Consider the following 22,927-nt stretch of genomic DNA (forward strand, 5'->3'; position numbering starts at 1 on the left):
ATCACAATTGCTAGCAGCATGCTGTCCAAATACTTATTTGATGAGATCCACCATCATTTAATGTTCTAAAGAGGAGAGATATCACTAATTTGTTTGTTCTGACATTGCCAACCCATAAAAAGCTTAATAGGAGATAAGCATGCTGTAGTTGCAAGTGACAGGAGAAAGTAGGAGCATTTCATTCATAGAACAGACACTAGATTTGTAATGGCGCAAATAGGATAATGTGCAGAATATCACTGTGTGAATTGCATTTCTGAGTTTAAGGTAATTTTTGTGACCATTTAAAATGTAATTGAATATATATTTATATGAGAATACTAATTTTTCTACACAAGCCTTTAGGGCTAAAAAAGTACAGTATTGTAAAGCACTAGTATAGTCTGTACCTAGAGGTACTTTGCATGCATCGCTATGAGCGTTACAAGACCACTCTAAAACAGTCATAATGCCTCATATTTAAAGCAACTAAAGATAAACACTAAGGACTTTTTAAAAGTAAAAAATGTTTATGAATAGCTATGGCAAATGTTATGAGGCATGATGGCAGAGAAAATAATGAGCTCATAAGCTTTCCATAGGATACATTTAAAGTCTATTTGGTAAACTTTGGGTCTTTGCTTTATTTACAATTTAAAATATTGTTCTGAGTAAAATCATGTATCTATTTAGTCCTCAACATGTCGCTTTGGACCACAATATATATTCTAAAAAAATACTGTAACTTTAAAACATTTCTGTTTTTAATCTCAATAGAGGAGTTTTATTAAAACTACGAAAGTGAGGAAGAGAATGAAACAAACTGTGACACGACCAGCAGCATCAACTACACAGACACCCACGGCCCCAAAGACACATGGCCCATGGGAAGAAAAGATCAGCCATTAAGTGTGTTTAGGTTTCCTTTTTTTCATAGAGTACTAGAAAAAAAGGTATATTCAAAGCTACAAATAACAGACTATGCTTTTCATTTCATGCATCATATAAAATATTAGTTATTTTTCTTTTTTCCCCATATATTTACATATTATTTTTTGTTCTGTACAATAAAAGTTAAATCCACATGACATTCTGAAAAATATTTTCTGACCCATAATTACTTTGACATGAAAAACAATATGAGAAAAACAGAAAACAAACGAGGCGTCTGTCTGCTGTCTGTAGGACTTCTTTGAAGCCTTGATTGAAGCTCCAGAATGGATCGTCCTGCATAAATAAAATCTGTGAGGGTGACGGGAGCACACACTGAACACACAAGAAGAGGGCAGGGTAGGAGTAAAGCACTGGCCCCTGTCACAGTGGTGAGGGGACCTCGACAGAGTGGAGGTCTCTGTGGGAAAGTTCTGACCATGGCCATGAAGTGGAGCGACTCCGTGCTCACTGTGAGCACAGCATTGTTTTCTATCTGACGCGCCAGTGGCTCATGAGTTCAGTGCAGGCAGCCAGAGACCCATCTATTGATCCATCCATCACTAACTCTACAGACCAAGTTGAAGCAGGGTAGCCTCAGAGGCATAGTCTCAATACTGCTTCCTCAACCGATCTCTTCACCCCATCACACAGACAAATAGACTTGGTTCAGTCCACATGTCTGATCGGATGTTGCCAGGTTACTGGGGCTGTGTGCTGGAGCGGCCTGACATGCTATCTGCCCTGTGAGAGGCCAGCTGCTGCTCCTGTTGCTGCTGTTGTTGGAGCTGTTGTTGCTGTTGTTGTTGCTGCTGCTGGAGCTGTTGCTGCTGCTGCTGATGTTGCTGTTGTAGCTGCTGCTGCTGCTGGTGTTGTGTGCTGGCGAAGGCTCCTTGCTGCTGCAGTGGGAACGCCGTTTGCAGGATCAACTGGGTGGACTGGTTTCCATGGAGCAGCCGAGGGCCCTAGAAAGGAAGAACAGAAAGGTGAGTGGCTGGTCAGAATAGGGACAAGTACCGGATCTACCTTTAGAAACGGTACTCTCTGGTGGTCACCTCACCTGGAGGAACTGTGTTTGTTGCTGGGCCAGCCCTTGCTGTGTGGCTTCGGCCTGAGACTGAGCCTGCTGCTCCTGCTGCTGAGGCTGCTGCTGGGCGATGCTGATGGTCTGAGTCTGGCCCTGCTGAGGAGCGAACGCGGTCACCACCTGGCCCATGAACATGGTTGTAGGGACCATGACCGCTCCACACGCCATCGGCCCAGTCACCAGCTTAGTCAGCAACTGAGAGCCAGCAGGGAACCTGAGAGAGATGAGGGAGTGAGCGTGGTAATGAATGAGCAACAGATTTTTTTTTTAAAACAGACACATGAAAATGTATGCAAATCCAGTGGATAATCAGCATATTTCTCAGTAACATCAGCCGCTGAGTGTGGCGCATACCGAGTGAGAGGAGAACATACCCTGTTGGTGGCATCGTGTACCTGATCTGTCCCGAGCGGTCCTGGGCAAAGTTTGCCATGGCAGCTGTGTTGTTGCTGCTGTTCTGGGCCAGGCTGGTGGCGATCTGGACCACATTGGCCTGGTTGGGCTGAGAGATCATCATGGTGTTGTAGAGGGAGGCTGGCAGGGCACTCTGCTGGGGCGGCAGAGAGTGAGTCGACCGCACTGAAGACTGTGAGAGGACAGAGCTGGTGTCTCGTAACAGGTTCTGTTGTTGGGGCTGGGACTGCTGCTGGGGTTGTTGTTGGACCGTATGCTGCTGTGGGGTGCTGCCCTGCAGACTGCCTGCAGACACCACTTGGCCCTGCATGGTGAGAGCACCCCCTGGCTGCATGGTGGTCCCGTGGGCCAGCTGCACAGAGCCCAGGCTCAGCCCACTTGTACCCGGCTGGAGAAACATCTGCACCAGAGCAAATACCACAGAGTAAGACAAATCTCCTTTCATAGACAAACACAGGCATAGTGACACATACATGCATCCATGCAAATGTGCAGACCTTTTGGTTCAAGTACTTACACAGTTCTACATAAGAGGGCAGTGGTGGTTAGTATATGAGGCCCTATAGCGCTGTTCCCCAGACAGACAGTAGGGGGCAGTGCTTACCTGTAGGCCATGGCCCTGCACCTTGTTGAGCTCTTCCTGGATCTGCCTGAGCTCCAGCTGCTGCCTCTGGATGTTGGCCTCGATCAACCTGGTCCTCTGCTCCAGCTGATCCTTCAGGTGCTGCATTGCGTCCAGCTGGGTGGAAAACTGTACCATGGGCTAACAAAGTTACCTGTCTTTCAAAGATAATTTGTAAAAATCCAAATAACTTCACAGATCTTCATTGTAAAAGGTTTAAACACTGTTTCCCATGCTTGTTCAATGAACCATAAATAATTAACAAACATGCACCTGTGAAACAATTGTTAAGACACTAACAGTTTACAGACGGTAGGCAATTAAGGTCACAGTTATGAAAACTTAGGACACTAAAGAGGCCTTTTTACTGACTCAAAAACACCAAAAGAAAGATGCCCAGGGTCCCTGCTCATCTGTGTGAACGTGCCTTAGGCATGCTGCAAGGAGGCATGAGGACTGCAGATGTGGCCAAGGCAATAAATTGCAATGTTCGTACTGTGAGACGCCTAAGACAGCGCTACAGGGAAACAGGATGGACAGCTGATCATCCTCGCAGTGGCAGACCACATGTAACAACACCTGCTCAGGATCGGTACATCCAAACATCAGACCTGCGGGACAGGTACAGGATGGCAACAACAACTGCCTGAGTTACACCAGGAATGCACAATCCCTCCATCAGTGCTCAGACTGTCCGCAATAGGCTGAGAGAGGATGGACTGAGGGCATGTAGGCCTGTTGTAAGGCAGGTCCTCACCAGACATCACCGGCAACAATGTCGCCTATGGGCACAAACCCACCGTCGCTGGACCAGACAGGACTGGCAAACAGTGCTCTTCACTGATGAGTCGCGGTTTTGTCTTACCAGGGGTGATGGTCAGATTTGTGTTTATCGTTGAAGGTATGAGCATTACACCGAGGCCTGTACTCTGGAGCGGGATCGATTTTGAGGTGGAGGGTCCGTCGTGGTCTGGGGCGGTGTGTCACAGCATCATCGGACTGAGCTTGTTGTCATCGCAGACAATCTCAACGCTGTGCGTTACAGGGAAGACATCCTCCTCCCTCATGTGGTACCCTTCCTGCAGGCTCATCCTGACATGACCCTCCAGCATGACAGTGCCACCAACCACATTGCTCATTCTGTGCGTGATTTCCTGCAAGACAGGAATGTCAATGTTCTGCCATGGCCAGCGAAGAGCCCGGATCTCAATCCCATTGAGCACGTCTGGGACCTGTTGGATCGGAGGGTGAGGGCTAGGGCCATTCCCCCCAGAAATGTCCGGGAACTTGCAGTTGCCTTGGTGGAAGAGTGGGGTAACATTTCATAGCAAGAACTGGCAAATCTGGTGCAGTCCATGAGGAGGAGATGCACTGCAGTACTTAACGCAGCTGGTGGCCACACCAGATACTGACTGTTACTTTTGATTTTGAGCCCCCTTTGTTCAGGGACACATTATTCCCTTTCTGTTAGTCACAGTTTATGTCTCAGTTGTTGAATCTTGTTATGTTCATACAAACATTTACACATGTTAGGTTTGCTGAAAATAAACGCAGTTCACAGTGAGAGGATGTTTTTTTTTTTGCTGAGTTTCTGTGTTACTGACTCTAGCAAAAGAAACTGCCAAATTACCATCATGAGGAAGATTTCTCACCTGGACACTGGGCTGGATCTGAAGCTGCTGCTGTTGTGGTGGTGGTTGCTGCTGTTGCAGCTGTTGTTGCTGCTGCTGCGGTTGTTGTTGTGGAACCATGGATGGGGCCATGTTCTGCCCCGTGTTCTGGGTGTGCTGGGAGCTCATCGATTGCTGTTGGATACAAGCACAGGAACTACATTAGGAACCAAATCACTATCAAATATAGAGAGGCTTGACCGCAAGCTGAAAGAAACCCACTCTGACCTGACTGCTGATGGATGATCTTCGCTGTGATGTCATCTCAATAGCAGAGACGGACTGGCATCCCGGTGTACCCCTGTCTGTTTTAAGCTTAGGTGCTGAGAAGGAAAAAACAAACACCTTACTCTTAGGATCAAAGAAGCTCTCAGGACAGATGACATCATATTAGACAAGATGGATGTAGTAACGTCATGTGGTCAGCGCTTACAGGCTGGGTTGGAGATGGCAGTGTGGGACGAGGACTTGCGGGAGCTGTGTGAGGAGGCCGAGGGCGTGCGGCTGCGGTCAAAGCCCTCTAGGGCCTCCTTCAGACTGGAGGTGTTGAGCTGGTGTTGAGACTCAGAACCAGAGTCCTGAGACTGCTGTGAGATGAGAGAGCAGAGAGAACAGTCAGTAGAGACTCACTACTAGAACTCCCAAGCCTTGTTAGGACACTTGGGAAATACATCCTTCCTTCCTCCTTTGCATGAGGTAATCACTGATCTAACACAGTTGGATTGGTGAAAAGAAGGATCGTACAACTGGGATTGAAGGACGCATTCAAAACCCATAACCCCGCTGTTTGCTCACCAAAGATGTTTTATCATCATCCTTGTTGTCTGAGCACTTAACCATGTCTTACTCCAGTGAGAGTCACAGACAGTGAGACATCTTATCCCTTAAACTGAACAAGACCTCATTAACCAAACTCAGCCACCTCTTTATTCCTGGACTCAGTGATTTCTTATATTCAGCAAGTTCTCACATTGGTCTGATGTGTCTCACCTTATCTACCGCAGAGATCTCTGGCGGTGACTCCTCAACAATCCCCAGCTCTCTGCGCTGTTCAGCCCTCACCTCAGCATAGCTGCTCCACAAGAGAGAGACAGGGTTGAACATCATGCCTGATGGTAGTGTATGTGATAGTGTTTAGGATATCAATGCAATACTGCTGGTTATATGTGGTATGACTGACACATTGATAGTTGTTGCGAGATATGCATATGAATATCCTTTTTTGTGATTAGTCAATCTTCACCTGACGACAGTGTGCGTGCAGACGATGAACTCGGGCCTGGAGTTCCACTGGTGGTAGGTGATGTAGTAATGGGTCTGGAGCCAGATCCACTGCTGCCCTTTGGTGAGAAACCTGTAGTAGCACGATTTCCCCTTCCCATACTGCATTACTGCAGAACAAAGCAAGAGAGAGAGAGGAGAAAGATGATGTCACAGATCTGTACATGGGACAGTAAAAGACAAACACACTCATAAAATGTGCACTTACAAAATACAAAAATGCGACAAAAAAATGACTCACAGTGTTCGTGGCATTTGGCCAGTGTCTCCAGGTCATCTACGTGGTAGTAGTCATATCCAGATGTACCCAGAACCTCAAACGGCAGGTAACCTATTATGGGCGGAGCCCTGGGGAGATAAACAAGCAATGTTATTAATGTGACAGCATAACCCATTCAAATACAATGATATACAGTTTCTCAGCCTTTTAAGCAGTAATAACACATTAAAACCCCATACAAAGCATTGTATTACCCTCTGGACAGTGTCTACAAAGGTCCGTATAATAGAGGTTTTCAGTAGCAGTGAAACACTAAGTACTCCATCTAGTGCAGTTGCTCCCAAACGGTTGAGACTCAGAGCTGTCTCCTCTAGAGAGCAAGCCGACTGACTGGCCCAGATATAGAACACAGCAGCCAGCTAACAGAGTTGAACCAAACACACTCTCACTGGGACTGTGTTCTGACTGCTGTGCTGTGTCTCACACAGCTAGAGGCTAACTCTCTCTTGCATGACATAGGCAAGTAAGCACACACACAGACATGGATATAGACAGCACACATTACCTGTGGTCCAAGAAGAGGAACTTCCATTCTAAGCTGTGTCTAGAGGTGAATTCTTCATTGGGTTCTTCAACAGTGCACATCTCCTGTGGGGTGAGTGAGGAAAAACTAGATGTTTACATCTCATAAAAGAAAATAATTTACAGTGCTCCTACTAAGAACACTTTACAGTACAACATAAGACATACTTGGTTACCTAGCTACCGAAATATGCCGTCTGTGATATATAAGTCTCTAGAATTCCAATTGTCTTACCTTGATAAACTGTGGTTTGGCTAATCTCACAGTTGCTATGAAACAGACTCGGTCCTCAAAAGCGGGCCGGAGTGACCGCTGGATCACCCCTTCCAAGCCATTTCGAGTTGAGTTAGGCACTATAGGAGAAAGGGAAAATTACAACTTAGTCATTGTTGCCTTTTGGTCGGTCTAAGTGCATTTATGGTCACAAACCAAATACAGACCAGCTACTTGTGTACTACATTCAAAGCCTCATTTTTCCTAAATGAATATAATGAAAATTTACCATTATTCAGGGACTTGAAGTTTCCGATGAACTTAACATACTCATACACAGGAGGCTCTTTGGGGTCGATCGTCCCTCGGAGCATGTGGCAACAGAATTCTAACTGGTTTTTCGCTGAAAACAAATGAAATCATACAATAAAGCAGAGTACAATTTGATAGACTTGGTTTAAATAAACTCATCTAGTTCTGAAACAAATCATCTGTTCATGGCATGCTGTGGCCAAATAAACTTGACATAGGCCATTTAGACCATGAACATGATAGAAACTACTAGACAATACTGAAACACCTTCAGTACTTACTCTTGAGATACTCTGGCGTTAGCGTCTCTCCCTCCAGTATGTGAGACGACAGGGCTTTATACACGTCTGAATGTTCCACCAGGGGCAGGAAGTTCAACAGGTTCTGATCCACCAGGTCAGACTGAAACAAACACACACATGTATGTCATCCTTGGTCATAGATGTCAACCTTACATAGTGTAGGCATTAACTCATGTATATGTATGGAGTGAATACTTACAGGAAGATGTTCCAGTAGAGATGTAACACTCTCTGAGACATAGATTATGTTCCCATCTGTCATAATTGCTAGGAAGAAGCCATCTAATGCCTAACAGATACAAAACAGTGTGTTAAAACACCATCTACTTGCAAAATAGAATGTGAGAAAGTGAACTATGTAGAAAACAGGTACCATTGCGCTCAACCTTGAACTTGAATAGTCCTTGGTGCGTTAAACCAAAAAGGGTGGGGGGGTTTTCTTGCTTACACAGCAGGCAGGGAAAAAAATTCACAGACGTTTCGTTGTCAACCTTCTTCAGTTAACTACAAAAACAGTACAGAATGTTGCTACTGATATCCTTGGATTGACATCCTTTCTTTCTAGATACTTCTTAGTGAAAGGATGTGCAAACTACTGTACTTTCAGTGTGTCAAGTGCCACTGACCTCCAGCATCAGCTGTGTGAACTCTTCATTACTAAGAAAAGGAGGTTTCCAGTCCTGTCGGATCTCACTCGACTCTGACTGCGCAGCTATTTCTGACAGAAACACAGATGGGGGAGTAACTAATGTGAAATACTCAGACAGCTTGGTAAAAACACAGAAATGTTCCTATTCTTCCAGACATGTTGATATCCGAGGGCTAGGAGGAGGAGAGGTCCTTACCTTTATGCTTGCGCAGGAAGTCGATGCTCTTCTGTAAGATGGTGGACTTGTCCATCTTCCGGGTGTTACCTGGCAGCATGGTACCCAGCTCCTTGATGAGGACATTGAACTGGTCCCTGCGCTTCTTCTCAGACTTGTTACGGGATACTCTGGAGGGTTGGACATGAGAAAGAAGAATACACATACTAAGATGCCAACAAAAACAACACAATGATTACAGGCAACATTCGCACTGAGCTAAAGGGTAGAGCTGCCACTTTCAAGGAGCGGGACTCTAACCCGGAAGCTTATAAGAAATCCCGCTATGCCCTCAGACGAACCATTAAACAGGCAAAGCGTCAATACAGGACTAAGATCGAATCGTACTACACCGGCTCAGATGCTCGTTGGATGTGGCAGGGCTTGCAAACTATTAGAGACTACAATGGGAAGCACAGTCGAGAGCTGCCCGGTGACACGAGCCTACCAGACGAGCTAAATAACTTTTTTGCTCGTGTCGAGGCAAGTAACACTGAAACTTGCATGAGAGCATCAGTTGTTCCGGACGACTGTGTGATCATGCTCCCCGCAGCCGATGTGTATAAGACCTTTAAACAGGTCAACATTCACAAGGCCGCAGGGCCAGACGGATTACCAGGACGTGTACTCCAAGCATGCGCAGACCAACTGGCAAGTGTCTTTACTGACATTTTCAACCTCTCCCTGTCTGAGTCTATAATACCAACATGTTTCAAGCAGACCACCATAGTCCCTTTGCCCAAGAACACTAAGGTAACCTGCCTAAATGACTACCGACCCGTAGCACTCATGTCTGTAGCCATGAAATACTTTGAAAGGCTGGTCATGGCTCAAATCAACACCATTATCCCAGAAACCCTAGACCCACTCCAATTTGCACACCACACCAACAGATCCACAGATGATGCCTCTCTACTGCACTCCACACTGCCCTTTCACACCTGGACAAAAGGAACACCTATGTGAGAATGCTATTCATTGACTACAGCTCAGCGTTCAACACCATAGTGCCCTCAAAGCTCATCACTAAGCTAAGGACCCTGGGACTAAACACCTCCCTCTGCAACTGGATCCTGGACTTCCTGACGGGCCGCCGCCAGGTGGTAAGGGTAGGTAACAACACAGCCGCCACGCTGATCCTCAACACTTGGGCCCCTCGGGGGTTTGTGCTAAGCCCCCTCCTGTACTCCCTGTTCACTCATGACTGCACGGCCAGGCACGACTCCAACACCATCATTAAGTTTGCTGATGACACAACAGTGGTAGGCCTGATCACCGACAACAATGAGACAGCCTATAGGGAGGTCAGAGACCTGACCGTGTGGTGCAAGGACAACAACCTCTCCCTCAACGTGATCAAGACAAAGGAGATGATTGTGGACTACGGGAAAAGATGGATCGAGCACGCCCCCATTCTCATCGACGAGGCTGCAGTGGAGCAGATTGAGAGTGTCAAGTTCCTTGGTGTCCACATCACCAACAAACTATCATGGTCCAAACACACTAAGATAGTCATGAAGAGGGCACGACAAAGCCTATTCCCCCTCAGGAGACTGACATTTTTTTGGCATGGGTCCTCAGATCCTCAAAAGGTTTTATAGCTGCACCATCGAGAGCATCCTGATGGGTTGCATCACTGCCTGGTATGGCAACTGCTCGGCCTCCGACCGCAAGGCACTACAGAGGGTAGTGCGTAAGGCCCAGTACATCACAGAGGCCAAGCTTCCTGCCATCCTGGACCTCTATACCAGGCGGTGTCAGAAGAAGGCCCTAAAAATTGTCAAAGACTCCAGCCACCCTAGTTATAGACTGTTCTCTCTGCTACCACACATCTAGGTCAAAGATGCTCCTAAATAGCTTCTACCCCCAAGCCATAAGACTCCTTAACAGCTAATCGAATGTCAACCCATAATGCTGCTGCTACTCTCTGTTATTATCTATGCATAGTCACTTTAATAACTCTACCTACATGTACATATTACCTCAGCAGCGGTGCCACCGCACATTGACATTGTACCGGTACCCCCTGTATATAGCCCCGCTATTGTTATTTCCTGCTGCTCTTTAATTATTTGTTATTCTTATCTATTACTTTTTCTTTAGGTATTTTCTAAAAACTGCATTGATGGTTCAGGGCTTGTAAGTAAGCATTTCACAGTAAGGTCTGCACCTGTTGTATTCGGCGCATGAGACAAATAAAATGTGATTTGATTTGATCAAACTAAGCCTACGTACAGAGTTGTCTTTAATGTAGTGCTTGAGCTCATAAAGACCTCACCGTTTTGCTTTGTCCTTTTCATCTTCTTCCATTAACCCATCAAAGATACTGCTGGCATCATCCCTGAAAAACAAACAACCAACCATTTTTATTTCGGGCCAAAACACTGGTGCAGATAGCGTTGGTCAGACTGCTACCCCAGCCCAGTCCGTAGAGGGCAGTGTGAAGCATAGTCTAAATTTAGACAGAGCCCATGCTCGATGCTGGTATTGAGGCAGAATGACCAGGAATGCAACTCATTAATATAAAGTTGGTCCCCCCTTTGCTGCTATAACAGCCTCCGCTCTTCTGGGAAGGATTTCCACTAGATGTTGGAACATTGCTGCAGGGATTTGCTTCCATTCAGCAACAGCAGCATAAGTGAGGTCGGGCACTGATGTTGGACGATTAGGCCTGGCTCGCAGTCGGCGTTCGAAATTCATCCCAAAGGTGTTCGATGGGGTTGAGGTCAGGGCTCTTTGCAGGCCAGTCAAGTTCTTCCAAACCGATCTCGACAAACCATTTCTGTATGGACCTCTGTTTGTGCATTGGAGCATTGTCATGCTGAAACACGAAAGGGCCTTCCCCAAACTGTTGCCACAAAGTTGAAAGGTCATAATTGTCTAGAATGTCATTATATGCAGTAGCGTTAAGATTTCCCTTTATTGGAACTATTCCTCCTCCAAACTTTACAGTTGGCACTATGCTTTGGGGCAAGTAGCGTTCTCCTGGCATCTGCCAAACCCAGATTCGTCTGTTGGACTGCCAGATGGTGAAGCGTGATTCATCTTTCCATAGAACGCGATTCCACTGCTCCAGAGTCCAATGGCGGCAAGCTTTACACCACTCCAGCCGATGCTTGGCATTGCGCATGGTGATCTTAGGCTTGTATGCGGCTGCTCGGCCATGGAAATCCATTTCATTAAGCTCCCGACTAACAGTTCTTGTGCGGACGTTGCTTCCAGAGGCAGTTTGGAACCCGGTAGTGAGTGATACAACAGAGGACAGATGATTTTTACACACTACACGTTTCAGGACTTGTTGATCTCGTTCTGTGAGCTTATGTGGCCTACCACTTCGGTTGAGCCGTTGTTGCTCCTAGCTCTAGCAGGGCCGAAATTTGATGAACTGACTTGTTGGAAAGGTGGCATCCTATGAAGGTGCCACATTGAAAGTCACTGAGCTCTTCAGTAAGGACATTTTATTTCCAATGTTTGTCTATGGAGACTGCATGGCTCTGTGCTTCATTTTATACACCGTCAGCAACGGGTGTGACTGAAATAGCTGAATCCACTAATTTGAAGGGGTGCCCACATACTTTTGTGTGTGTGTGTGTGTGTGTATGTATATTTGTCATCGTTTTTTTCATACACTCCAGATACAAACCACCCATGCTATCCCAATAGTAAATTATTAGATTTTTCCATTGTGTCAATGATGGCAGATTGATTGACTTCCAAGTTTTTTCAAGATGAGAAGAGAATCATCCAGCCCATTGCGTATCTCACTACACCCAGTGCTTGACTTGGGATGGAAGAATTGCAGGAGCTGTCTTTTTCCAAGTCGGTACATTAGACTATGTTCACCGAAATTCACAAATTGCATTATGCTATATAGACCTCTATACTTTGAACCATATTTTCATGACTTATTATAGCCTACATGAAAAAGTAAACATTACTGACACTGGAAAACTTTTGTCTGATCCCATGTAGATATACCAACTCCTGCCATTGATCAAGGCACTTAGCCCCCACATAGAACTGCACTGTTAGTCACATGTTATCAACATGTGGCCAACCCTCCATCAGGAGAGCTCCTGGGTGTGCAGGCTTGACTTTTTCAGCATCACAACCAAATACTTTTGTCTTTATAAAATGATTTCTTCATTCAATAAATCAGGGATCAAATGGATAAGGTAGGCTACATCAAAGCAAGATGTCTAACTAGATGACGGACAGACGGATCAAAGCAAAAGTTTAGACACCTACTCATTCAAGGGTTTTTCTTTATTTGTAGAATAATAGTAAAGACATCAAAACTATGAAATAACACATATGGAATCATGTAGTAACCAAAAAAAAAACGTGTATTTGAGATTCTTCAAAGTAGCCACCCTTTGCCTTTATGACAGCTTTGCACACTCTTGGCATTCTCTCAACCAGCTTCATGAGGTAGTCATCTGGAATGCATTTCAATTAACCTTATACCTTGTTAAAAGTTAATGTGCAACATTTCTTTCCTTCTTAATGCGTTTGAGCCAATCAGTTGTGTTGTGACAAGGTAGGGGTGGTATACAGAAGATGGTCTTTTACCAAATAGGGCTAAGTCCATATTATGGCAAGAACAGCTCAAATAAGCAAAGAGAAACGACAGTCCATCATACCTTTAAGACATGCAGGGCAGTCAATATGGAAAATTTCAAGAACTTTGAAAGTTTCTTCAAGTGCAGTTGCAAAAACCATCAAGCGCTATGATGAAACTGGCTCTCATGAGTACCTTCACAGGAAAAGAAGACCCAGAGTTACCTCTGCTGCAGAGGATAAGTTCATTAGAGTTACCAGCCTCAGAAATTGCAGCCCAAATAAATGCTTCACAGAGTTCAAGTAACAGACACATCAACATCAACTGTTCAGAGACTGCGTGAATCAGGCCTTCATGGTCGAATTGCTGCAAAGAAACCACTACTGAAGGACACCAATAAGAAGAAGAGACTTGATTGGGCCAATAAACACGAGCAATGGACATTCGACCAGTCCAAATTTGAGATTTTTGGTTCCAACCTCTGTGTCTTCGTGAGACGCAGAGTAGGTGAACGGATGATCTCCGTATCTGTGGTTCCCACCGTAAAGCATGGAGGTGGTGGTGTGATGGTGCTTTGCTGGTGACATTGTCTGTGATTTATTTAGAATTCAAGGCATACTTAACCAGCATGGCTACCACAGCTTTCTGCAGTGATACGCCATCCCATCTGGTTTGCGCTTAGTGGGACATTCATTTGTTTTCAACAGGACAATGACCTAACACACCTCCAGGCTGTGTAAGGGCTATTCGACCAAGGAGGAGAGTGATGGAGTGCTGTATCAGATGACCTGCCCTCCACAATCACCCAGCCTCAACCCAACTGGGATGAGTTGGACCGCAGAGTGAAAGAAAAGCAGCCAACAAGTGCTCAGCATATGTGGGAACTCCTTCAAGACTGTTGGAAAAGCATTCCAGGTGAAGCTGGTTGAGAGAATGCCAAGAGTGTGCTAAGTTTTTAGATCTGTAATAAATACATTTTATGGGGAAAAACTCATTCTGATTGGCTCTCCAGTGGGTGGGCCTATGCCCACCAAGGCCCACCCATGGCTGCACCCCTGCCCAGTCATGTGAAATCCATAGCCTAATGAATTTATTTCAATTGACTGATTTCCTTACATGAACTCTAACTCAGTAAAATCTTTGAAATTGCTGCATGTTGTGTTTATATTTTTGTTCAGTATAGTTAGACCGCAATTATTTTATACCTGCTACTGAAATGACGCACTCTCTCCCCTCGGGCAACGGCCCACTCACACTGGCACACTCGCAGCACTGAAGGGCCATTCCGATAATGGCTGATATGTGCTTTCATGAATTACATGAACAACAATTATGAAACTAATTTCCATGGACTTTTCATGACTTTACAAACCCTCATTTGACCCTCATCTGACCCTCATCTGGCACATTTTTAATCAGTGCAATCTCGAACAGCCTACTGTCACTCAAGGATTCACAGACTAACGGCAAATAAACTTGAACAAACCGTAAATCAGGAAATGAATGCCCACTCTCCATTGCTATTCAATGAAGATCCCGCCTTCATTCCACTTTGATCAACCTTTTTTGCCAGGGTGTGTGAATCTGGGCCAGCAAAAGGCCGGTACGCAATACCCCAAAAATTGAAAGTGCCAGTATGGTGTTCCGGACAGCTCCGGCCCAAGTCAAGCACTGAATACACACCCATAGGCAAATGTCTTAAGATATGCAGGCAGACAGATTAAAAGTACATTTACATTGTAATACTTCTGACAGCCAACTTTCTAGCGCTGCCCACAACTTCCAGACTTTATAGCGTTACCAGAAAGCATGGATTATTGAGTCATTATTAGTTTTACACTTAAGACATGACTCTGCAGTTGTGCTGTAGAATTTGTGAATTCTCTCATGTATAATAAATTACATACATTAGTTTATACTGGATTAAGCATATATTTTCATTAACCGTAATTTTGTTAGTTATGCGCCAACTTTCCCTCCATCTTGTGCCAACATCAGTTACTTTGTCTTTTTTCCTAAGAGATTGTCAGTTGGATATGCTCTCTGTAAGGTTTTCTATATCTTCCCTGTCATATGAACATCATTTTCTGACTCAAATAAGATTCCCTCAAGGTTGCTCCCTCCAAGGTCTATTTTCACTGCACACTTCTCATTGAACAATAATTAATGGACCACTAACCAAGAGTCCTTGGAGTGGTGGGGGGGTGCTGATCTGAGCGTATGACATTCTGTTGAATGACGTATACTGGCACGCTTTTCTGTATGTGTGCATCTGTGCCTAATTTGCCTTCATGCGTTTCTGTGCATGCTGTGTGAGCATGAGAATAATGTGGTGCTTGTGTTTTTGTTTTTTTAACCCAGGGCTACTTCAAACAAATCAGCTTGTTACACTCACCAATGCTATTTTTAGACAAACCCATTATAGTCAACAATGTAGAAACACAATAGTTTAATAGCAAACAACAAATACAGTAATGAAGAGTAAACAAGCATTTTACAACCATGTGCTGGGCGATATGGACCAAAAGTAATATGATAAAATGTAACTATTTTGCTTGATAGTGATAAATACAACGATATATAAATAAATACGTTGATATATATATACACATATATATATATATATATATATATATTTTGTTTTTAAATGGACAATTAGGCCTACTTTCCATTCGTGGCAGTTTTTTGTTGTTATGCCAAGACAAGTAACTGAGATGGTATAGCCTATGATAGAAAACGTAAATTATTTCCAGGGAATGCATGATTGATATTTTGATGTGCAACCTGTCAAAATAGGATCCAGAATGATCAGATTTGTTTTGAGGTCTTCAGAGATGAATTTGCTGATGCCTAATTTACCTTGGCCACAGGTGTCAAATTTATTCCAGGGAGGGCCGAGATGTTTGCAGGTTTTCACTCCTCCTTTGTACTTAATTGATGAATGATGGTCACTAATTAGTAAGGAACTCCCCACACCTGGTTGTCTAGGGCTTAATTGAAAGGAAAAACCAAAAACCTGTAGACATTAGGCCCTCCATGGAATGTGTTTGACACCCCTGTTCTAGGCTATATTATTCACCACGTGTGGAAGTGAGAACTCAAAACACTTAGCTAGATTGCTAACTCTAAATATGATCTTGTTGCTAGATTTGTTTTATTAGCTTATATTAGCCTATATGGCTATCAGTAAATGTAATGTCCAACAAAACTTTCCAGTACTAGGCTACTTGATTTAAGCCTATTCAGCTCAAATGGTGCACTCCGCTCGGTGGGCACATCAAAACCATACTCCGGTTGTAAAGTGGTGGCATGAACTCAATATTAAGAGGTGAGAAATAAACAGTAGTACCTTTGAAAACAGTCTGTCCTGCAATTGCATTTGGAGAATTGGTCATATGCTTGTGCTTATCAGAAAGCATCCCTCCCTCCTCTGTGTGCACAGTGGGGAGAGGGAGCGATCACCGTTGGCCAAATAATAGTTTTAGAACAAAAAAATATGTGCAGGAACGTTGTGTAGAAAAATCTATGAAAATTACCGACCTAAGCAAACTGCTCCGGTAAGAGGGCAATGTCGGTGTGGGTAATTTTGGGTTTATCATCCCAGCTATATTGTACATCCCACACCAAGCCAAAGATAAGTGTAGTCAGGCTCTGGCTTATCATTTACCCTAATGGTGTTTGCTCTCATATGAGAATGGGACTCGGGAGAAATGTGAACTGATATGGACGGAAAGAAGAACTTTCTTATTACATTCCCCTTCCTGGAGGTATCAGAGCTTTAACAACATGCCCTTAAAGATGCCACATGACCAAATGAAATTCCACCCATAGCACACAATTAGATTAGGCCACCTAAAGCTGCCAGTGTTTTATATGATGCCATGTAAAGCCTGAGGATTGTGTATTTAAGATGGTGGTAATAGTGTTCATCAGCTCTAACCTTTGCCTCCTACAGAGGACCTGAGGGCTCTATGGGTGTGGCAACAAAACCCTATTATCCAAGGGACAATGAGCAACAGGCCCTGCTCACACAAAACATACTTACACAACTGCCATCAACATACAGTCGTATGAAAAAGTTTGGGCACCCCTCTGAGGCTGCATAATAATTTACTCTATTGTCACAGAAATTTATCACAGTGGCATGCCATTCATTTTCTAATAAAAGCTGAGTACTGGGGTATTGTCCAGACGAAGATTTTTAGTGTAGCAATATTAAGTTGTATCAAATTAAATCAGATGTGAAAAACAGGCTATGCAAAAATTTGGGCACCCTTGTCATTCTGTTGATTTGAATACCTGTAACTACTTAGCACTGATTAATTGGAACACACAATTGGTTTGGTGAGCTCATTAAGCCTTGAACTTCATAGACAAGTGCATCCAATCACGAGAAAAGGTATTTAAGGTGGCCAATTGCAAGTTATTGTTCTCTTTGACTCTCCTCTGAAGAGTGGCAACATGGGGGCCTCAAAACAACTCTCAAATGACCTGAACACAAAGATTGTTCAACATTATGGTTTAGAGGAAGGCTACAAAAAGCTATCGCAGAGATGTAAGCTGTCAGTGTCCACTGTGAGGAACATAGTGAGGAAATGGAAGACCACAGGCACAGTTCTTGTTAAGGCCAGAAGTGGCAGGCCAAGTAAAATATCGGAGAGACAAAGGCGAAGGATGGTGAGAACGGTCAAAAACAGCCCAGACCACCTCCAAATACCTACAACATCATCTTGCTGCAGATGGTGTCACTGTGCATCGTTCAACAATTCAGCGCACTTTGCACAAGGAGAAGCTGTATGGGAGAGTGATGCGGAAGATGCCTTTTCTGCACACACGCCACAAACAGAGTCGCTTGAGGTATGCAAACGCATATTTGGACAAGCCAGCTTCCTTTTGGAATAAGGTGCAGTGGACTGATGAAACAACGATTGAGTTATTTGGTCATAACAAGGGACGTTATGCATGGCGGCAGAAGAACACAGCGTTCCAAGAAAAACACTTGCTACCCACAGTAACATTTGGTGGGGGTTCCATCATGCTGTGGGGCTGTGTGGCCAGTGCCGGTACTGGGAATCGTGTTAACATTTAACTTTTTTTTTTTTTTTTTACATTTTAGTCATTTAGCAGACGCTCTTATCCAGAGCGACTTACAGTAGTGAATGCATACATTTCATACATTTTTTTTTTTTTTCCGTACTGGTCCCCCGTGGGAACAAGTACAATGTTGAGGGTCGCATGGATTCCACTCAATATCAGCAGATTCTTGGGAATAATGTTGTAGAATCAGTCACAAAGTTGAAGTTAAGCTGAGGCTGGATATTTCAACAAGACAACGACCCAAAACACTGCTAAAAATCTACCCAGGCATTTATGCAGAGGAACAAGTACAATGTTCTGGACAGGCCATCCCAGTCCCCAGACCTGAATATCATTGAGAATCTGTGGGATGATTTGAAGCGGGCTATCCATGCTCGGCAACCATCAAACCTAACTGAACTGGAGATGTTTTGGAAGGAGGAATGGTCCAAAATACCTTCATCCAGAATCCACACACTCATTAGAGGCTATAGGAAGCGTCTAGAGGCTGTTATTTTAGCAAAAGGAGGCTCTACTAAATATTGATGTGATTTTTCTATTGGGGTGCCCAAACTTTATGCACCTGTCTAATTTTGTTTTGATGCATATTGCACATTTTCTGTTGATCCAATAAACCTCATTTCACTACTGAAATATTACTGTTTCCATCAGTTATTTGATAGATCAAAATGAAATTGCTGATCCAAACACCCAATTATTTATAAATGGAAATCATGGAAATTCAGGGGTGCCCAAACATTTCCATACGACTGTACCTTAGACCACGTGTCAAACTCAAGGCCCATTTCAATCTTGTTTTTCAGGGGAAAATTGAATGAAATGACAAAAACCACATGGAAACTGTGTAGAAATAATGGACCTACATTTATAGTCTCTTCACTCTGTCCAGCGTGCTATTAGTCATTGAAACGAAAGCTAGACAGTCAGGGAACGTAGAAAATTCCAGAAGCGATTGATAGAGGAACATTTTTGCACGTTTTGATGGCGAGGAAATATCAACATTATGTGCAGCCCTCAACCTCAGTGAAGACCAAATGCAGCCCACAGGGCAAATGAGTTTGACACCCCTGCTAAACTATTAACATACCTTACACAAAACTAACAAAGGACTTTTGACAAAGGGTATTTCTATAGCGGTTGTGCAGTTTGTTTTCAATCCTTACAAATAATTACCATTTATTCCTTTAAGTAGCAGCTAGTGTGAATAAGTAAATGGATTTAAAAATGTTCTAACCTCTATTCAACCCCATACACTTGCTGGAGTTGTCCTATATGAATAGGGCTAAATTGAAATGTTTCTTACAGAAGAAATATGGAAAGCATATGCATGACCATGGCAGCAATTTAAAGAAGAACATTTTGGAGATTATGGGAAAATTATTAGACTAAAAAGGTGAGGACAAAACAGTTCATCTGACAAGACTGAATCCAAACATTACACTGTTGGTTATATATGCATTTTACATTTGCTGTACTTTCATTGCATTTGTTAACGAAATCTGACAATACTCTGGATACATTCAGTAACATGATAAGAATATTCATGGGAAATTTGGGGTAGGTGCAAAATAAGACAAAAAAAATGACAAGGGTTTGAGTGAGAGGTCTAACTGGTGTCTCCAAGTGACCACATACAGTGTCTTCATAATTCTTTACTTTTTCAAAATGTTGTTGTGTTACAGCCTGAATTTCAAATTGATTACATTTTGATTTTGTATTTCTGATATACACACAATAAGCCCATAATGTCAAGTGGAATTGTCTTTGTAGAACATTTTCAAAATTATGAAAACTTACAAGCGGAAATGTTCAGGAGTAAAAATGTGCTTAAAATCACATAAGATGCATGGGCTTATTCTGTGTTCAAAAATAGTGGTTAACATGATTTTTGAATGACTAGCCCATCTCTGTACCGCACACATAAAAATAATTGTACGGTCCCTCAAATCGAGTAGTGAATTTCAAGCACAGATTCAACCAAAGACCAGGGAGGTTTTTCAATACCTAACAAAGAAGGGCACCGATTGGTAGATGTCTAAAAATAAAAAAGCAGACACTGAAAATCCCTTTGAGCATGGTAAAGTTATTAATTAGACTTTGGATGATGTATCAATACACCCAGTCACAACAACGATGCAGACGTCCTTCCTACCTCAGTTGCCAGAGAGGAAGGAAACTGCTCAGGGATTTCACCATGAGGCCAATGTCAATTTTAAAACGGAGTTTAATGATTGTGATATGAAAAAAATGGAGGATGGATCAACAACATTGTTTGGTGCAAATCCAACACATAACTGAGTACCGCTATTCATATATTCAAGCATGGTGGTGGCTGCATCATGTTATTGGTATGCTTGTCATAGGAAAGGGAGTTTTTTAGGATAGAAAGTAACAGAATACAGCTATGCACAGTCAAAATCCTAGAGAAAAACCTGGTCCAGTCTTCTATCCAACAGACACTGGGAGACAAATTTACCTTTCAGCAGGACAATAACCTAAAACACAAGGCCAAATCTACACTGGAGTTGCTTACCAAGATGACATTGAATGTTCCTGAGTGGCCTAGTTAGTTTTGACTTAAAATCAACTTGAAAATCTATGGCAAGACTTGGAAATAGCATTTTAGCAATAAGCAACTTGACAGAGCTTGAAGAATTTTATATTGTGCAATCCAGGTGTGCAAAGCTCTTCGAGACGTATCCTAAAATATTCACAGCTGTAGTCGCTGCCAAAGGTGTTTCTAACATGTATTGTCTCAAGATATGTGTTTTGTTTTTCAGATTTTTTGTTAGAATTATTCTTCCACTTTGACAGAGTATTTTGTGTAGACCGTTAGCAAAAATCACAATTATATCAATTTTAATCCCACTTTAACATGTGGAAAAAGTTGAGGGGTGTGAATACTTTCAGAAGGCACTGTACCTCTCCAAAGTGTGCACTGTTCCTACATAATTTCAATGCACTTTTATGACTCAAAGAAGAGTCTTCAACTATAAAAAGGTGCTATTTTGAGCTCTCAGGTGTGCTGTCGAGGAACTAGAGCAAGCAGACGTGTTTGTTTTCTTTTGGAACACAGCCCAGCATCACACAATTACTGTTGTTGTTTATGCATTCCAAAAATGGTCCATTATAATTCACAATCCGGTCTGGTGGGCATCATTTGAAAGCATGTTCTATTGCCAACATGGCTAACTAAGTTGTAAAATACGATCTTACAGTGTTAGGCTTTCACAGGGAAAGTGCACATACAGTGCATTCGGAACGTATTCAGACTCCTTGACTTTTTCCACTTTGTTACGTTACAGCCTTATTCTAAAACCGATTTTTTTTTTACATTTCCCCCTCATCAAACTCCACACAATACCCCATAATGACAAAGCAAAAAAACAAGTGTAGAAATTTTTGCAAGTTCATTAAACATAAAAAACTGAAATATACATTTACATAAGTATTCAGACCCTTTACTCAGTAATTTGTTGAAGCACCTTTGGCAGTGATTACAGCATTGAGTCTTCTTATGATGCTACAAGCTTGGCACACCTGTATTTGGGGAGTTGCTCCCACTCTTCTCTGCAGATCCTCCTAAGCTGTGTCATGTTGGATGGGGAGCATCGCTGGACAGCTATTTTCAGAGCCCGCACTTGATGAAACCAATCAAGGAAACCAATCTTGGTTTCATCAGACCAGATAATCTTGTTTCTCACGGTCTGAGAGTCATTTAGGTGTCTTTTACTGAGGAGCGGCTTCCATCTGGCCACTACCATAAAGGCCTGATTGGTGGAGTGCTGCAAAGATGGTTGTCCTTCAGGAAGGTTCTCCCATCTCCACAGAAGAAATCTGTAGCTCTGTCAGAGTGACCATCAGGTTCTTGGTCTCCTCCCTGACCAAGTCCCTTCTCCCCCGATTGCTCAGTTTGGCCCTGTGGCTAGTTTTAGGAAGGGTCTTGGTGGTTACAAACATCTTCCATTTAAGAATGATGGAGGCCACTGTGTTCTTGGGGACCTTTAATGCTGCAGAAATGTTTTGGTACCCTTCCCCAGATCTGTGCCTTGACACAATCCTGTCTCGGACCTCTACGGACAATTCCTTCCACCTCATGGCTTGGTTTTTGAGCTGACATGCACTGTCAACTGTGGGACCTTATATAGACAGGTGTGTGCCTTTCCAAATCATGTCCAAACAATTAAAAATTTACCCCAGGTGGATTCTAATCGAGTTGTAGAAACATCAAGGATGATCAATGGAAACAGGATGAACTTGAGCAAAATTTCAAGTCTCATCGCAAACGGTCTGAATACTTATGTGAATAAGATTGTTCTGTTTTTTATTTGTAATAAATTTGCATAAAAAAATAACTGTTTTCACTTTGTCATTATGGGGTATTGTGTGTAGGTTGAGGAGGAAAACATTTATTCAATACATTTCAGAATAAGGCTGTAACGTAACAAAATGTGGAAAAAGTCAAGGGGTCTGAATACTTTCTGAATGCACTGTAGAAAAGAGTGACGAGCGCATTCAGATGAGTGTTCCCTGCCAAATGTCTTCACAATATGACAAGCATAGGCTCATTCTGTTCAGGACAACCCAGTGTATGACACCATGTCATCTTGTAACTGTACATCAAGCAGAGTGATCATAAACGTTGATACTATGACATTTGTTTTATGATATGGAAATGTGAAGTGCAGATTTAGTCTAACGGGTGTTTGGCCTGCTTGTATGACATCAAAGTGGTATTGATTATAATCCTTAACGACTCAATATATTTTGAAAGATGAGACCTCTATTTAGAG

General features: G+C 43.2%; 1 protein-coding gene across 7 annotated transcripts in view; it reads right to left on the bottom strand.

Annotated features, from left to right (window-relative positions):
* Positions 1 to 734: 734 nt before the first annotated feature.
* Positions 735 to 22,927, bottom strand: part of LOC115158534 (circadian locomoter output cycles protein kaput-like) — a 43,413-nt gene continuing 21,220 nt past the window's right edge. For 2 of the 7 annotated variants that reach the window (XM_029707608.1, XM_029707607.1), the window contains exons 5-23: positions 10,755 to 10,817; positions 8,459 to 8,607; positions 8,240 to 8,331; positions 7,987 to 8,016; positions 7,813 to 7,902; positions 7,593 to 7,713; positions 7,289 to 7,402; positions 7,021 to 7,139; positions 6,769 to 6,851; positions 6,225 to 6,331; positions 5,946 to 6,093; positions 5,693 to 5,774; positions 5,136 to 5,289; positions 4,931 to 5,025; positions 4,685 to 4,837; positions 3,015 to 3,161; positions 2,371 to 2,810; positions 1,970 to 2,210; positions 735 to 1,874 (exon numbers count right to left, since the gene is read on the bottom strand). In XM_029707608.1, the coding sequence (XP_029563468.1) occupies positions 1,611 to 1,874; positions 1,970 to 2,210; positions 2,371 to 2,810; positions 3,015 to 3,161; positions 4,685 to 4,837; positions 4,931 to 5,025; positions 5,136 to 5,289; positions 5,693 to 5,774; positions 5,946 to 6,093; positions 6,225 to 6,331; positions 6,769 to 6,851; positions 7,021 to 7,139; positions 7,289 to 7,402; positions 7,593 to 7,713; positions 7,813 to 7,902; positions 7,987 to 8,016; positions 8,240 to 8,331; positions 8,459 to 8,607; positions 10,755 to 10,817 (2,692 nt within the window). In that variant the 3' untranslated portion in view covers positions 735 to 1,610. Of the gene's footprint in view, positions 1,875 to 1,969; positions 2,211 to 2,370; positions 2,811 to 3,014; positions 3,162 to 4,684; positions 4,838 to 4,930; positions 5,026 to 5,135; positions 5,290 to 5,692; positions 5,775 to 5,945; positions 6,094 to 6,224; positions 6,332 to 6,768; positions 6,852 to 7,020; positions 7,140 to 7,288; positions 7,403 to 7,592; positions 7,714 to 7,812; positions 7,903 to 7,986; positions 8,053 to 8,239; positions 8,332 to 8,458; positions 8,608 to 10,754; positions 11,012 to 22,927 lie in introns of those variants that run through there. The other 5 variants (XM_029707609.1, XM_029707606.1, XM_029707611.1 and 2 more) reach the window with 5 other exon arrangements.

The sequence above is a fragment of the Salmo trutta genome, chromosome 22, assembly GCF_901001165.1.
Source record: "Salmo trutta chromosome 22, fSalTru1.1, whole genome shotgun sequence".
In the NCBI taxonomy this organism is placed as follows: Eukaryota; Metazoa; Chordata; class Actinopteri; order Salmoniformes; family Salmonidae; genus Salmo; species Salmo trutta.